Raw genomic sequence first — 18,141 nt, forward strand, 5'->3', positions numbered from 1 at the left:
GTTCACATCTCTTCTGCACAGCACCTTTTTGTAGATGTAACCCAGTTTTGTTGGTCTGAAGCAATAACTAATTAAATTTCTGCAATATAACAGGTATATCATGTGGAAATTCTAACGAAGTCTATAGCACATGACTCCACTGCTTACCTTTGTTACCTGTTTCTTTGCCACTTCTGCCCAAGCTCTCTTTCTTTCTCTTCCTCTTTTATTCAGTAGTCTCTTATCACAATCATAGTTCTAATCTGTGTGTATCATTCATTTCTTTTCTGCATAGGAATTGGGGTGGATGTTCACTGGTAGAGGATTGTGGGTTGTTGCCAATAGTATAGCCATTACTCATATACCAGTAGTGTTTATTGGAGGCTGTGCCCATGTCAGGCAGGTGCTGGAGCAGCAGGCATCTTTCTCTTGGTCTTCGGTGCATGAAGCATTGTGGTGATGCAGCCTGGCTGTCACTATGCCTAGCTCACCACAGGAATGCAGTGATCTCGCAAAATCTGTATATTCAGGCTGTTGATGGTGCTGAATCAGCTGCAGTGCAAGGAGGCATGGCTTGTCTTGGCCATAGGTGAAGTTGGCTAGCTGGTAGCATTTGGTTCTGGTGGGCACCCAGTGGCTTAGTGGCTGGGAGAGCCTCAGTTCGACACACAACCCCTCAATGCTGCAGCTGTTCACTGTCATGTGGTCTTGTCAGGATGATGGGGATGTGGTATGGGCTTCTAGGTGGAAGTCAACACAACAGTGGATGCTGACTGGACAACTCGGTAGTTCAGTGATTAGCATGGTTGGGTGGCCAGTGCTAATACAAGCCAAAGAGGAAGTAGCTGCTGTAAATCTCACATATGGCATGTGCCAAAATGGTAACAGGCTGGTCACTGAGCAAAAGGGTGGGTTGCAGTACTTAAGCAGGCACCATGGCACACTGTCATACCATCACTATACAGTAAGTAGCCACCTGCAGGAACGTCTCTTGTGTTGGGCTCAAATCCTTACATTCTTCCTCTCTTGGAAGAATTCAGGCCTCTCAGTTCTCTCTGCTGCTATACCAAGTTAAATTTTCACAGTTCATTCAGACCCATGTTGGCCTACATTATACAAGGGAGTGCTATGCTTCGTCCTAACTGGTGCCAACACTTCTTTTACATTGGTGTGCAAACCTAAGGATGAAAGTAACTTTCATGTGATGTGTCACTGCCAAGTTATGTAGCTTAATGAAACTTGGACTCTACATAGAAAGAACTGCTACAGTATAGTACAGAAAGCAGTTGAAATATATACACAAAGAGGCCAATAGAAATGATACTTTTATTCAACTATAATTACCAGAAGTCACAGTGATACATAATGGTCCCCTGGGCATTAAAAAGTTGTTCTTAATATGGTTTGTGATCACTGCAGATGGAAATGCATGCTCTGCACCATGCCCCTGTGCTGGTCATGAGATTGGTAAGGAGTCTTAGGTAGGACATTCCTATTCCCCATCAGTGACATTGAAAACTGCTGGATTGTCATTGGCGTATACGTCTTCAGTATATCTTCCCAATGCATCCCACCCATGCTCACTGGGATTTAAGATAAATGAGTGGTACAGGCCAGTTTATTTCCTGAATATCCTCTCGTTCCAAGAGCTCCTTCACCTGTGTTATTCGGTGATGTCGCACATTTTCATCCATAAAAATGAAGTTAAGGCATAATGTACCCATGAAATGACGCATATGGGGAAGGAGTAAAGTGTCAGAATAGCCTTGATTAATGCATATATGGAGTTCAAAGATTTGGGGGTCAGTGCACCTATGCAACATTATGCCTCCGTACACTGTAACACCTTGACCACCAAAATCATAATGTTTGATAGTGTTCCTGGGTCATTCATTACATGTGTCCACCTCTCGCATATGAGGTTATGTCAAGCATTGTTGAACATGGTCATTTTCGTGGTCCAGTTGTTATGGTTTGGGGAGGCATAATTTTGTATAGTGACCTTCAGATCTTTGAACATGGTACATTCAGCAGTCAATGTTACTGTGACACTGGCACTGTTTCCTCATGCAAGTCTTTTCAGCTGTATTCAGCCCTGACTCCATTTTTATTGATAACAATGCATGACTGCATTGAACAGCACAGGTAGAGGAGCCCTTTGAATGACTTGATATTTGGCAAATGGACAGGCTTGTCCATTCTCCTGACTTAAATCCCATTGAGCACGTGTGGAATGCATTGAAGAGGTGTACAGCAGGACTTACACACGCATCAGTGACCATCCAACAGTTGTCAACCGCACTAGTAAGGAAAGGAAAGCCATAGCTTGAGGACCCCTTACCAACCTTGTGGCCAGAATGAGGGCACATTCCAGAGCATGCATTGCCATCTGTGGTGACCAGATACCCTATTAAGAACCATGTCCTGCCTTTTGTAATGTTCAGGAGAACATCATGAATTGTGGTGACTTCAGTGTAATTACAGTCTTTGAATACTCATTTCTGGATATCTCATTGTGTATATCTTTTAATTACCTGCAGTACTATCCTGAAGCAGTTCTTGCTATGTACGGTTCAAGTTTCATCAAGCTTTGTTACTTGACAGTGGCCCATCATGTGAAAGTTACTTTCCTTCTTGAGTTTAGCACACCAGGTATGTGCCAGTAGGTGGAAATTAGGTAGGGCTAGGGTCTATGCAACTCTATGCTTGAGACAGCAGTTGATGGTGCCTATCATTAACAAAATTATGACTGTAACTGGCATGAAGTTTCCACAAGTGATAAGTCTTCGCTGATTTTTGCTTCATCAAACTCTGACCATTCTGTGTGGCTGGGGTCTAAGTGGGTGAGAAATGTTGAGACCAGGGTGGTATTCAGATAGGCCAGGTTCATTGTAGGGAGAACTGCAAAGGGAATATTGGATAGGTAGAGCAAGTAATAGGTAGTGTTTAAGGGTATGGTTCCGGTAATGGTGTGAGGTAGTTGAAAATAGGGACCAAAGTTAGTTAGTTAGTTGTTTATGTGTTCCGTTGATCTATCGCACTGTATGGTAGCCATTGTTATGTGGAATGTGTCAAGTGCACAAGAAATACACATCTGAAACAAGATTTAAAATACAAAGTTAAAGATTAATATTTCTATTATTTACCTCATTCCCTTAAATGGCGCATCATGCATATACTAAATTTATAGATTTATTTATTCCTATTCAAGAATTCATCTATGGTATAGAAGGAGTTGTCAAAGAGATATGATTCCAGTTTATTTTTGAAGATATTACTGATGTCTGTCAGACATTTTATTTCATCTGGTAATTTGTCGAAAATTTTTATAGCAGCATATTTTATCCCTTTCTATGCCAAAGATAGGTTGAGTAAAGGATAGTGTAAGTCTTTCTTTTTTCTGCTATTATAACCATAAATGTCACTGTTGTTGTTGAGAACAAATTTCGTTAGTGGGTAAATGTACTGTGAGGCTATTGTAAGAATTCCCAGTCTTTTAAAAATTCATTCTAACCACTTTCTTTTGAGCAGTGAATACTTTTTGTCTGAATGTTGAGTTATCTCAAAATATTATTCCGTATGACATCAGAGAGTGAAAGTGTGTAAAGTATGATAGCTTACTAGTTTCTGTATCCTCAAAATTGGCAATTATTCTGTTTGCAAAAGTTGCTGAATTCATTTGCTTTAGAAGATCTAAAATATGAATTTTTCAATTAAGATTCTCATATATATGTACACCCAAAAATTTAGTGTGCTCCACCTGCTGACTTCTGTTGATGTGTTATATTTATTGAAGGAACAGTACTTTCTGAAGAAGAAAATTAGATGTATTGGAGTTTAGAGCAAGCCCATTTGCAGAAAACCAGTAATGACTTTTCCAAAGGCCTTATTTGTATCATTTTCAATTGGAGTTTCTTTTACCGGATTAATAATGATGCTTGTATCATCAGCAAACAGTGTCAGTTCAGCTTCCTGTTTCAGATAGGAAGAGAGGTCGTTCACATATGTCAAGAACAGAAGGGGACCCATGATTCAACCCTGTGGAACACCTAATGTAATTTCACTCCAGTTAGATGAAGTGGCAAACTTATTTACATCACTTGACCCATATAAGGAAACTTTTTGCTTTCTGTTCTGTAGATATTACTTAAACCACTCATATGCTATTCCATTTATACCATAGAATTGTAATTTCTGTATCATAACGTCATGGCTCGCACAATCAAATGCTTTGGACAGAAAATTCCTATTGGTGACATTTTACTATTTAAAGACTCTACTATGTGGACAGTGAAATTGTGTATTGCTGTCTCAGTGGAACAGCATTTTTGAAATCCGAACTGTGATCTATTAAGTATCCCATTACTGTTGAGACAGCTAAACACTCTTCAGTGCATTACTTTCTGGAAGATTTTTGAAAATTCTGTAAGTAAGGATATGGCCAATAATTATTGACATCTGTGGTGTCTCCCTTTTTGTAGAGAGGCCTGGCAGTGACATATTTTAACCTGTCTGGGAAAATACCTTGAGTTAGAGATGCATTACATATGTGACTCATAACATCAGCTGTAATTGCTCCACATTGTTTTAATATCTTATTAGAGATGTCGTCTACTCCAACAGAACATTTATTTTTTGAAGATTTAATAATTTTATTTATTTCACAAGAGGTTGTTAGGTGAAATTTAATCTGACAAATTTTTTTCAAAACAGACTCTTCCATGTACTACCTGGCATTTTCTTTTGAACTATTCTCACCAATTTTTTCTTCTACACTTAAGAAATGCTTGTTAAATACATTAGCTACTTGTGTGCTGTTGGTTAGGATGGTGTCATTCTCTTTAATAGTAATGCTACCTTCCCCAGTGGTTACTTTTCCTCTCTCCCTTCTAACAACATGCCATATTGATTTTACTTTATTGCACAAGTAGTTTTTTCTTCCCTAACGTACATATTTCTTGATTTCCTTACAAATTTTCTCAGTATGATACATAATTTTTATAGTGTAAAACAACTTCTGGATTTTTTCTATTTCTTGCTGTCTCATACACTTTAATACCTGTAGTAATCCAAGGTGTCTTTGAAAAGTGTATGGTTTTACATTTAGTAATTTCCTTTGGGAAACAATGTTCAAAAAGGGATATAAATTTATCAAGAAATATGTTGTACTTATTATTAGCATTTGGTTCATTATTTACATCTCCCCAATGAACATTTCTTAAGCTTTCTCTGAAGTGCTCTAAAGATACCAGGTTCAGCACCCTCACACTTTTACTTAATAGTTTCTGAACTGTACACCCTGTTAGGTTTTGTAAGTTAATCAGTTGTGTATCATGGTCTGACAATCAATTTACCACAGGGAAAGCATGTGTTTGTTTTACATCCTCTTTCTGTACAAATACATTATCTATTAGCATTCTACTGTCTTGAGCTATACGTGTAGGGAAATTGAACACTGATTGTAAGTTATATGTTGTAAATAACACTTCTAGTCACTTTTCCTATCATAATTACTTAAAAAGTTTACATTGAAATCACCACAGATTACTAACTTCTTCTTTTTGTCTGACAGACAGCGTAAAAGGGAGTCAAACTTTTTTATGAACGGCACCCAGTCTCCTAATGGGGACCTGTACACTGTTGCTAATATCAATACTACATTATCTAGCTGAAGTTCACATGCACATACCTCAAAGTACTGATCAATATGAAATTTGCTTACCTCTACAGTTTTGCATTAATACCCTCATTTTATGAAAATGGTGACTCCTTCTTTATCTATCTAGATCGACAAGTGTAATATGCTAAATTATACCACTTACACTGACACTAACCATGCCCACAGTTACATGGTGTTCAGACAGACAGAGTATATCAATCTCATTCTTATTTTTGAGATCATCTAAACACACTAAGAGCTCATCTACTTTGTTTTTTATTCCCCTGATATTTTGATGAAGCAAGTTGATACTGCCCTTAGCTTTGCCCATATATACTGTACAAGAAGTTTCTTTTATTCTATTTATCTTGATTGTCATCTGTCTGGACTTTGGCTTTAACCTAAAAAACCTGTCTACCTGGACCCATTAACCACAATGATCACCCCTTGTGTGACTGTGGACCCCCTTACAGTTTCTGCTAATAGAGAAGCTAATTTATTTTTCCCCATCCTATTCAGGTGCAGGCCATGTGTAGTGTGTCTTCACTTACCAATAGCATTTACTGTCATAGCACTTATGTGAGATTTTGCCGGTGTCTGGGGGATCCTGTTCAGCTCAGTGTTAACATGCCTTACAACAGTGTTTACCCAGGGCTGATCATGGCACTGAAAGACCTCCACAAACCCTACATTTGTGTGCTAAGTTTCTGCTCCTATTTTTTCCATGTCACTCCTAATACTGTATCTTGGATTCATAGCCAGGCTGTTTCCTGCTCCCCCAACTATAATTACCTGATCTTCCTTCTCAAAGTCCCTGCATAGCTGACCTAAGTTTTCTGTCACCCAGCTAAGGCTAGCACTTGGTTTCACAAAACTCGTGACCTTGTACGCTGCACCTAATTTCTCCTGAAGCTGCCGGCCCACATCCCTCCCATGACTGATGCTTATAAGCAAAATTCTTCTTTTCCTGTTCTGGTTTGATCCCAACCTGTTATTTTTCTTTCAGCTAATATTCTGCTTCAACATATTTTCAACTACATCTGAATGAGGCCCTCCCTCCACTTCAGATAGCAAGCCAAACTGATTTACTAATTGAATTTCTGGAGTTTTTTCTACTGTTTCCTTTTTTCGCTTTTTGCTTGCTACCTTTTTCCAGTCTCCAGTCTCTTTTTCCTCCCTTAACCTACATAATTCCAAGTTCGTGTTTTCTACTTCAGCCTTAAGGGCACAATTTTTTCCTCCTGTTCAGCAAGTTTTCTATTCTTTCTACATAACCTAAACTGTCATGGAAGTGCCTCATTTTCTGCCCTCGTTTCCTCGCTTCTACATTTGCTCCAATGAAACCATAACTTACAGTCTACACAGAACACCCCCTCTTTCAAATTTCTACAGCAACCACCATATTTGTCACACATGGTTTGATAGACAAACTTAACACAAAAGCAGAGAATAAATTGGGACAAGACCATAGAAGTTTCGTAACCTGTAGCCTACTAATCCATAAATAAACACTAACGTAAACAAACTTTTAAACTTACTTCTGAAGGTTTTAACTACCTAAACTCTGTATGGCTGACATGAGTTAATTTGACTTTGAAGCGAGAACTCTAGTCAAAAATGAAAATCTACACTCACACGAAATTTACACCTAAAAAACTTAAACAAAACTAGTGATTACCGGCCGTTTAAGAAATACTTAATTTTCAATCTAAATACAGTCAGAAAAGTGAAACCTTCAATAGATAGCCTAGAGAAGAAGTATATACACTAGTAAATGTAATATTAACTAAATTAGCTCTTATTTCAATATTAACCACTTAACCTAGCGAGAGCTTCATATATGCGCGTGTGCCTAGCTGCACAGATGAAACACAAATCCATTCCAGGGAGCTTTTAGTTCACGGAATAACCACTGAGGCTGGTGTATACATTCAAATGGTACTGTTTTGAAGGTGATGGTGATGAATAAGATCCAGGTAAAGTTAAGTTTATTCATAGGTGTCTTCCAAGACCTTTTGGGTGGCAGCTCATACTACCTAAATCCGCACTTTACTGCAGGAAAACGCCACCTTTATGCTCATTTACAAGACTCTTGCCTAAGTCCCATTCCTTCTGTGATCTGAATATCAGTAGTTCTTAACCCTTTAGCTGCTGCAGCTGCTCATCCTGCTGGCCGTGTCATGAGCGCCCATGAGGTCGCCTAATCCATTCACCTGTGCTAGTAGCCATCTCTGCAGGCTTCTATCTGTGCCTGAGCTCTTTCCTTGGTCAACCTCACCCTGTGCTGAGTATTTCTGGAGCCAGGGCAGTCACAACCATCTGTATGTCTGAGTGTGATCACCGACGTCACAAATAAACCCAGTGTATCTGGGTACTTATTGCATAGCTTTTAATCTGGAGATGAATTGCTTGACAGACATAATGTACACTGAAACTGCTTGTGCTGCTAACATGTGGCTTCTCATCAAAGGCTTTTTTCATTCGCAGTTAGTTGTAGTGAATCATCATAAGGTGTCTGTATACATCTGAGTTTTATTTGACATACTGATACTTGATAAATCAGCTTTTAGTACATAACTTGGGATGTAAAGGCTGGAGAATCCGTAACAATGATACATTGACGTTTATCTGTACTACCACAATAATTCATCTACAAACAACTTTTGTGGGAAGTGCCTAGATGACGAGACACACTTTCGAAGCTAATCACAATATTTTGAGCTCATTAACCCAACAAATTATCCCCAGGAAAACTTCAAAACCAAAAAGCCAATGTTTCCGAATTCTTTTTGTACGGGATGCAGTTGTTATATTATACAGTAGAAATAAATGATGGTATATAAGTTCTGTTGAAGAGTTCTATAAGGAAATTCTAAAGTTTCTACATCACCTGATTAAATGTCACATTTAGTTCCTAATAACCTTTTGTGCTACAAAAATGGGTGAGTGTGTGCAACTGACCATTGTCTAATGAAGTTAACCTTCATTTATATATATACAAGGTATGTCCACAAAGTAAGTTCCATTTGGTTATATAAAACAAACGTGTACAGATACAGAAATAATATATATTGTACAAAAATCTACAACTGTTAAACTACTTTTCTATGTAGCTTCTGAAATTTTGTAGGTACTTGTCATAGTATGGCACGAGTTTTTGTATGCATTCTTCATAGAACATGTTCTTTCAGCTCATCAGCATCATTGAAGTATTGACCACCAAGGACAGATTTTAGGTGTAAGAAGAAATGAAAGTCACTAGGAGTGAGGCCCGGGCTTTACGGAGGATGTGTGAACCAGTTCATCAGTAACCACAGATGGGTGTCCACTTCGTTCTTCATTGTGCATTTGATCACAACCTTAATTGAACAATTTGACCCACCTTCTTACCATTGAATCAGTCATATCAATTTGTCTGTAAACCTCACAGATTTGCCAATGAATTTAAATTGGTTTAACTTTCTTTGCATTTAGAAAACGAATCACAGATCTGATTTCACACATGGTGGCATTTTAAATTACGTCTGACATTGTGAAGAAGCACTACAAATCACATGTCGACAGCAGCGATCTGAAAATGGAGTACACGTCTTCTTCTTGAGTCAGAGTAACTGCATGCTCAGAACTATGATTATAGTGCTGCCGCAGATAGAAATAGAAACGGAACTTAACTTTGTGGATGACCCTCGTATCACACAACACACATAACATCTCTCTATATAAAAATGTACTCTTGTATGTTAGTCTCACTAAAACTCAAAAATCTTTTATCCAATGTGGACAATTATTTTTTTGTTGCATTTGTGTAATTGTTAAAGCAAGATTTGTTTGGAAGAAAAATTTGGAAAAACTGCCTAGAAAATTGATTGTAAAATTCTGGAAATACTGAAAGAGCTTTTTTCTATGGGATTTTCATGAATTTTGTTATGCACGATTGAAACGATTGATATGAGTAATTCTCTGTTTATTTTGTTCATTATGGTCTTGGGCTTGAAGCATCCAGTCTGTGTTTGTCAGCACAGACTGGATGTTTCAAGTGTTCATACATAAGGTGTTTGTCACCAAAGTATTTCATCTGGAGAGGCTCTTCAAACTCAGTAATTCTCAATTTTTATTTATTTATTTTTACTTTTATTTATTATAATTTTTTGCACTGGTATATTTCCCATCTTTCATTTCATACAGGCTTTCTATCGGCAAAGTCGAAATTAAATTTTTTTAAAAATAATTTTTATATAATTTTGTCGGAAGCAAGGGCTTAATTTCATCTTCCAGATGTAGAAACTTGGCTAAAAGTTGTTCTTTGTTTGGTATGTTTCAAAACAAGGTACAATCATGGGGTATGTTGCATGTTTTGCATTCATATTTTGTTACTTGGTGCACATTCTGTTTCGAGCAGACTGTACATCTATGCCATAGTGTGTGTTACGTGGACTGGTCACTTGGAATGTCATTTGAGAGGTGCCTTCCAGTAAAGCACATAGAATTCTCATCATAAGATTGTCTTCCTTTCCTATCTCTTCTCCATTCTGTAGCAAATTTTTCCACAAGTTCTCATGCCAGGCATAAATAAAAATCTGCAAAGGGTATTTTTCTCCCTGTCACCGATCTGTGAAGAGTGTGAGCACTCAAAACACAAAGGTCCACAACATGTACCATTTAGCAGATTTATGCACAGTTCCACCTGAGCTTAATAGCATGTCAGAGTGGTCTACTGGAACCATACTTGCACTTCAGCTTCATTAATTTCTTGCCATTCTTCCTGTTTTTCTTTCCTGTGTCAAACATTTATGTAGTGTTACAGGTAGTCAACACCAGCACTTCTCTCTTGTCCCACCACTTCATGGCAGGCATTCTGTCACCTGACATAAATTCAACTTCTCCTCATTTCAATTCCTTCTGTAGCTTCATCAAATTGTGCCTGTTGCCACTTACAGTACTGCATGCTGCTGTTGTGTGGTTGTGAGCCAGAGGAATAAGTCTCGACTTGTATACCAATTTTCAAGTTACAGGGTATGTTGACGTTCACAGTATGGCTTCATTAGTGTTACCGCTATATCGCCGGATTTCCTCAAATTACTGACTAAAGTTTCTATTCTTGTGCCTGAATATACAATAAAATTCAAGACTTATCCAGTTTTACAGTCGCACAACACAAATGTCTAGGTTCTAAATCTACTTTGTTTCAGAGGAATGAATTGTTTAAGAGATAAGTGACCTTTGAACAATAATAAGCATTTATTGACACAAAGATTTTTGTATGAATTAGATGCACTGTGGAACACCATACAAACTGTATCAATTATTTTCCTAATTTCAAAGAAACTGTCATATCCATGATTGGCAGAATTGTCACTAAAATGCAACATTCTTAGAAGTAACATAAAATGGTCATAGGATAAGCTTCACTGAAAATTGGTTTGCTCAGAAGTAAATCTCTGAACAAACATTCCCTTATTATCAACTTTCAAACATGGGCTCCAAGAAGCCAAATACCAATGAAGCAATACAGTTCCTCAAAACCAATATCTTTCCAGGTAGACAGTCTAGAATGAACTGGTTCCAACATATCTGCCATGGTGAAAGTAATAAAATTTATAGCACTTCAAACAAACTGATTTTACAGATTTTCTGATTGAAATAGCATTAAAAAGGATAGAAAGCTTGAATCAGATGCTAGTTGGCAATTATGTCCTGAAGATGAGTCATCAAATTCATGCAGTGCTGAACTGAAATCACGCTTTTACCAGTCAAATTTATTGTTAAGGCATGGTCTTTTATGGACTGATTCATCTTCACTTTCAGAATCTGAAGAAGACCTATCCTGGTGAGCTCTACTATGTGAATGCGTATTACTACCAGATTCTTCTGAAGGGTCATTATCATCACTACAGTCATTGAAGATGCCACATGCTCTGTCACTGTCACTCCTCGTGAGTATCTCCAACATCTGTTCATCAGTGCAACCACGCTGATGTGCCATTTGTTTCTGGTACTCAAATGTGATAGCACTGTAAAAATCATGGTGAATAAGTGGAGAGCTAAACGACACCACAGAAGCAGAATGGTTGATGATCACATGAATGAGCTAGCATGAATGCCAAACAGCAACTCTAAAATCCGACTCAAATATCGCTGAGTGGCTATAGACGTTTATGGGACCACAGGTAGCAGAAATGGCTGACAGTAAAAGCCATCATTAGGACTCAGGTACCAGCCAGCCCATGATGGTCAATGCCATCTGCTGTGCCCATGGGAAATACCATTCCAGCAGCTAATGATGTCCACAGTGCCTCCAGAAAGGTGAAACATGATGAGATTTCATGTCTGCAGTTCTCCAAGGATTAATGTAAACAAGCATAAATGTAATCATAACATATACACATGCATATCCCCAATAACTATTAAAATATGCAGACAAATTTTGCATAAGTATTGCACCATGTGGGAAGAGGAAATACCCAGTTAGTTGCCAGAGCACCTCATGACTTTAGGGCATAAGTATAAGCAGGAGAAACTCAGGTAACTCATTAATTTCACTGGGTCTTATCTCTCTTCTCTCACACTTCCTTTCACTCTTTAGAGGAACCTGCTGGTAACTGAGTGAGGGTTTCTGGAGCACCCTTAAATCTGTAGGCTCATACCACATGTTCCAAGGTGGTATGTTAACTTTATATTAACCAGTGAGGTCATTGTCTGATAAGGCCACTGGTATCACATAAGAGATTTCCTCATTTTGTGTTCCTTCTTGTTATTCCTGGGGCTGTTGTATTTGCTTTCTTAACATAGTACTGTATGTCACTCAGTTTCTTAGCAAAATTGCCTGCAGTTAATATATCTACGTAAAGGGGTGGTTTACACAATTTGGAAGGGGAAGGCATCGTATTATCTTAAATATCCTCATACAGTGAAAACCCCATACTTTTATGCTTCTGTGAGTTATAGCCTGCTACAACATATGGTAATATAGTGTCCCAGTCATTATGTGCCTATTTACTTAATAATTTTGCATTTTCCCTATCATTTTGTGCACACATTATGAATTCCTCTTGCCTGTGGATGTAATGCACTCGTTCACAATTTCTGAATCTGCAAAGTCTATATCACTGTTCTATTATCTCTGGTGTGAAACAGATACTCTGGTCAGTTATTGGGAATATTCATTGCGAACAATAAGCAAAAATTAGACAATGCATAAGGCAAGGATATGCTTTCTCCTCATATATTCAGTGCTTACATCCAGGAAACTAAAAGCCAAGTTCATGGAACTACTGGGCTCAAGATCAAAATTAATAGACAAATGGGCAGAAGATAGATGTTCTGCATTATTCAGATGATATTACTGTGGTCATGGAGAAGAAAGAAGATCTAGAGAAGATCCTCAGCACAGTGGAAAGGATTTTATGCAATCAGCATGGGATGAGAATAAACAAGTGGAAGACTGAAGTGGTGATATGCAGTGCTGAAGAAGAATATGAGTGTCTAAGAATAAGAATTAGAAAAAAGGAGTCAAGAGTGATAGGGGAATTTAGCTTTGTGGGTAAAAGGATCACAGTGGATGATAGAAGTTGGAAATAAATTGTCAACAGAATAGAGAATGCCAAAATTGCATTTAATTTGACAAAGGACTTACTTACCTGATAGAATATCAGACTGTAAATACGGAAATGGATCATGAAACCATTTGTTGATAGTGTAGCCCTCTATGAGTGTGATACTTAGTCAGTAGAATTACAAGAAAGAAGATGACTACGAGCCCTGGAGATTTGGTGCTACATAAAGATGATGAAGATCAGCTGGAGAGATTGAACTACTAATGAAGAGGCACTGAGCAAAGGACAGGAAACCAGATCCCTCTGGAGGCACATCCAAACAAGAACAGATAAACATATAGGACCCATTTTTAAGACACAGTAACATAACTGGAACAACTGCAGAAGGAGCTATTGTAGGAAAGAATTGCTAGAGATGACCAAAGATTTCATTCATGTAGCAGATTATGCATTATATGAGATATGCTTCATTGGCAGGAATGAATAGCACACACATCACAGACCCTCATAGATTCCAATGAAGTGGAGGTAAATAACACTGACCTTGGTTTATCTGATCACAATGCTATTGTGCTTACCATTCCCCCAATGCATGTGAAAAAAACATCTTGCCACACTTATAAAAGAATTTTTTCTAAAGAAAACTGCACACATTTTGTTAACTGTCTAACCAATGAAAGCTGGACAGGTGTGAGCTCAGAATTAAGTGCAAATAATGCATATTTATACTTTTTCTTCTATATTTATGAACACAATTTGAAATGTGTTTCCCTAAGAAGTTAGTGAGGTCCAAGTCCTCTTAACAAAAAGCACACAAACTTTGGATAACTACAGGCATTAGGATTTCCAGTGTAACCATGAAAAGACTGAACCAAGAAATTAAAACTTGCTCAGATCCACAATTAGTAGAATATGTAAAAACATACAGAATAATATACCAAAAGGCAAAGTTGCTATATAATGACAATTAAATCAGTAACTCAAGGCAACAAACCACAAACTATATGGGACATTGTAAGGAATGAAACTACTACCTTATATATAGAAAAGAAGGAAATGGCAAACTATATGAATAACTATTTTTTAAATATACCACATTCACTAAACTTAAACTTAGGAAAACAAAAATAATACATGCTCCAAGGATTGCCTGCAGCATGAATATTCCTTCAACAAATGAACAGGAAGTAATTAGAGTGATTAGAAGCTTTAAACCAAATATGGCAGCAATTGTTGCTGAAGTTCCAGTTTCAATCATAATAAGGACTGCAGTGCAGATTGCAAAACCTTTATCACATATTGTAAATTTATCCTTTACTGAAGGTGTGTTTAAAAATGGAGACAGACATAAAATAGAAAACTATCGTCCCATATCACTTCTTCCTGCTTCCTCCAAAATGTTAGAGAAACTTATGAAATTGAGAGTCACTAGTTACCTAGACAATAATACACTTTGGAATAGTAATCAATATGGTTTTTGAGCAAAACGAAGAACAGAAACTACAGTCATAGACTACACCCAAGAAATAATTAAAAATTTGGAGAAAAACAAAAGTGTAGTAGGAATCAATTTAGATCTACCTAAAGCTTTTGATATGGTCTGCCATGAAATCCTCCTTGATAAGCTGGAAACAGTAGGTATTAGAGGAAGAGTTAAAATGTGGTTTGAATCATATCTCAAAAACAGATCTCAGATTGTAGAGCTCACCCATGTAAATTCAAATAAAAAAATAAGGTTCGTTTCAGAATACAAAAGAAGTTTCTTTAGGAGTACCCCAGGGCAGCATCTTAGGGCCACTACTCTTTCTCATATATGACAATGATTTACAGTTACAATATGATACAGCCAAAATTGCACTATATCCAAACGACACAAGTCTGATAGTGAGCAACTGTAAAAACTCATTACAGTCAACTACTGACAAAATCCTAAAAAGTATTGAGACTTGGTTCAGTGCAAATAAACTTACACTCAACGCAAAGAAAACAAATTACATACAGTTTGGTAAAATGATTTCTGATGAAGACATTAATCTAGAACTGGATGACAGACTAACAGAGAGAGTGCATTTTACAAAAGTGTTAGGAATGCATATACATGAAGCTATGAATTGGAAACACCATGTAAAATTTCTTATATACAGACTTAACTGAGCCTACTTCGTACTGAGAGTTATTGCAAATGTTTGCACTCTAGAAAGCATTAGAATGGCATACGTTGGATACTTTCATTCTGTTGCCTCATTTGGAATAGTGTTCTGAGCCAGCTCGAAGTCTAATTTGGAAGACATTTTTATTTTACAAAAACGGGCTGTTTGAATGATTACCCACAGTCTGACACAAGCTCACTGCAGACCTCTTTTCAAAAAGTTAGGAATACTTACTCTGCCATCAGACTCTATACTTAAATGTGTACTCTTAATCAAAGCTAATCTAAGCAATCTCCACACAAATGCAGACTGTCACAACTATAACACAAGGAACAAGAATGACATAGAACGAGTAAGAAGAACATGAACTCAGAAGCGTGTAAGCCACATGGGAATTAAGCTCTGTAATGCACTGCCTCAGTACATTAAAGATTTAAAGGACAATACAAATTTTAAATTGGAACTTAGAAAATTTTTAATTGGTAAATGTTGCTACTCAATAAATGAATGTCTTGAAGATCAAGAAAATGACTTCACAAACTAACCTCTAAATTTTTCTATCTTCATTTGTCTCAGCTTTTATTATACTTTACCATCTATAGTACTAGTAATATATTGTTACTGAGAAACAAATTACTATAAACCATTTATGCGGAGAGAAACTGTAAGTTTGCTGTCATTTATTATAGACAATTTCATTTAGTACATTCTATATTTTAATTTCTGTGTATGACAAATCCAATTGTAGACAATTTCATTTTGTATTCTATATTGTTAATTTATATGTATGACAAGTCCAATATCATTTATACGATGACACGGATGCTAAATAAATAAATAAATAAAAATAAGAAACATTATTTTTTTCACAGGAGTTGTCATTATATGGACTGATGCAGAATGTTCAGAGTCTTCTTATTCAGAGGAACGAACCACAAATGCTATGGAATTAAAGAAAATCCTTCAGTTGGAGAAACATCCTATTACAGTTTTAAGAGCTGTTGACAAGTATGTAATGAGATTAATGCCGTGAGAAAAATTTTTACATTCCTAATCTTCTTGACCATTGTATTTTAACAACATTACAACAATAGAAATTTCAGAGTAAAATCAACAAAATAAAATGAGTAAAAGTACCCACTAATGTGCAATTAAGACTGTGCAACAATGTAAATGTCAGTTGCATGAAACTAAGTAATTCTTATTGGTTGCATTCTACTGATAACAAATATCACAAATAAAATTGAAACTAGCTCAGGTTTTCATCCATTAAGAAGAATAGAACATGTTTCAGAGTAAAATCAACAAAATAAAATGAGTAAAAGCACCCACTAATGTGCAATTAAGACTGTGCAACAATGTAAATGTCAGTTGCATGAAACTAAGTAATTCGTATTGGTTGCATTCTACTGATAACAAATATCACAAATAAAATTGAAACTAGCTCAGGTTTTCATCCATTAAGAAGAATAGAAGACCATTTTTGCCTGAGTACCTTATTTCAGTTAGTATTGCAAGTGATAGTGTCCATAGTTTACCCTTATGTTTTGTTAATATTTTTTACATAACATGAAATATTTTGTAAAAAAAATGAATCATGGTCAAGGCTCTAAACACTTGAGGTAAAAGTTCCCATGATGATGAACATAAGACAAATAGAGTGTCATTGTTGGTCCACATAACTGAGAGCTTTTCAGACACAAGAAATTTGATGAAATATTGCATGGTTATGAGAGGCTGTCTGGAAAAAACTAAAAAAAAGTGTTTGCTTCAATTTCTTATGGAATAAGAGAACACAAAATGATAACAAACTTTTGAAAGAACTGTTATTTATGTGAAGATTAGCCGTGCCATGTTTCTGAATTATAATGCCTTCACGTGAATTTTGACTTCTTCCCTGGAAACTTTGGAGGAGTTTCTGATGAACATGGTGAGTTATTTCATCAGGCTATTGCAGTCATGGACAAGAAGTATGCGGGGAAGTCACCTCCTGCTAGTTTGGCAGACTGCTGTAGGACTACTGCTAGGATGGTTCAGTAGAGGCAGCTTATAAGTGATAAGCCAAAAGAAAACATCCAGCCAATTTATAGTCTTGACAATTTCTGTAAAAAAAATAAAAAAATAAAAACTTTGTAAGTTTCTTTAGACTTACTTTATTAATTTTATAAGCTAGTGTTTACTGCATTTTGTCAGAGTAAGTTTCAATTTATTTGAGTATTTTTTCACTTTTGACATTCACCATTATTAACAAATTTCCTATACCAAACATTTCTGAGGTGTATTGCTATGTAAATAGTAGATAAATATGTATATTGGTGATATAAAACAGGACACATATTTCTGAAGGTTGGGATGTTTGTCTGCTGTATTTGACAAAAGTTCAGAGGGGAAGGAACATCAGGTAATTACTGTGATTCTGTGGTTTACAGATTTGCAATTACCAATTTTTTAGTTGGAGTACAATTCCTCTCTATGATCTTCTTTTTTCTTTTCATTTACCTCAACTCCTATGCAGTCTGGCCTCTGTTGGAGATAAGATTTGTGCATATATAGGTTCAACAATCTACCAAGTAACTGAAGTCTGTTCTGAAGACATGCATCTATTCTTCCAACTCATACAGCATTGGAAACCCTCATATACAATTATCTGCAATTTTTCTTTGTTAACTGCTTTGAGTGTTATCAAAATTATTGATAGCTCAACATTCATTCCCCAACAGGCTTTAGTGCAGACTCTCCAGTGGAATTCACTATTCTTTTTTCTCATGACACTGTCCACTGTCAAGGTGCATGCTATTCT

General features: G+C 36.7%; 1 protein-coding gene across 1 annotated transcript in view; it reads left to right on the forward strand.

Annotated features, from left to right (window-relative positions):
* Positions 1 to 18,141, forward strand: part of LOC126271938 (cilia- and flagella-associated protein 251-like) — a 681,069-nt gene that overhangs the window by 189,565 nt on the left and 473,363 nt on the right. Inside the window, exon 8 of the mRNA XM_049974362.1 lies at positions 16,214 to 16,349. Coding sequence (XP_049830319.1) covers positions 16,214 to 16,349 — 136 coding nt within the window. The remainder of the gene's footprint in view (positions 1 to 16,213; positions 16,350 to 18,141) is intronic.

This window comes from Schistocerca gregaria, chromosome 1 (assembly GCF_023897955.1).
Source record: "Schistocerca gregaria isolate iqSchGreg1 chromosome 1, iqSchGreg1.2, whole genome shotgun sequence".
Lineage (NCBI taxonomy): Eukaryota > Metazoa > Arthropoda > Insecta > Orthoptera > Acrididae > Schistocerca > Schistocerca gregaria.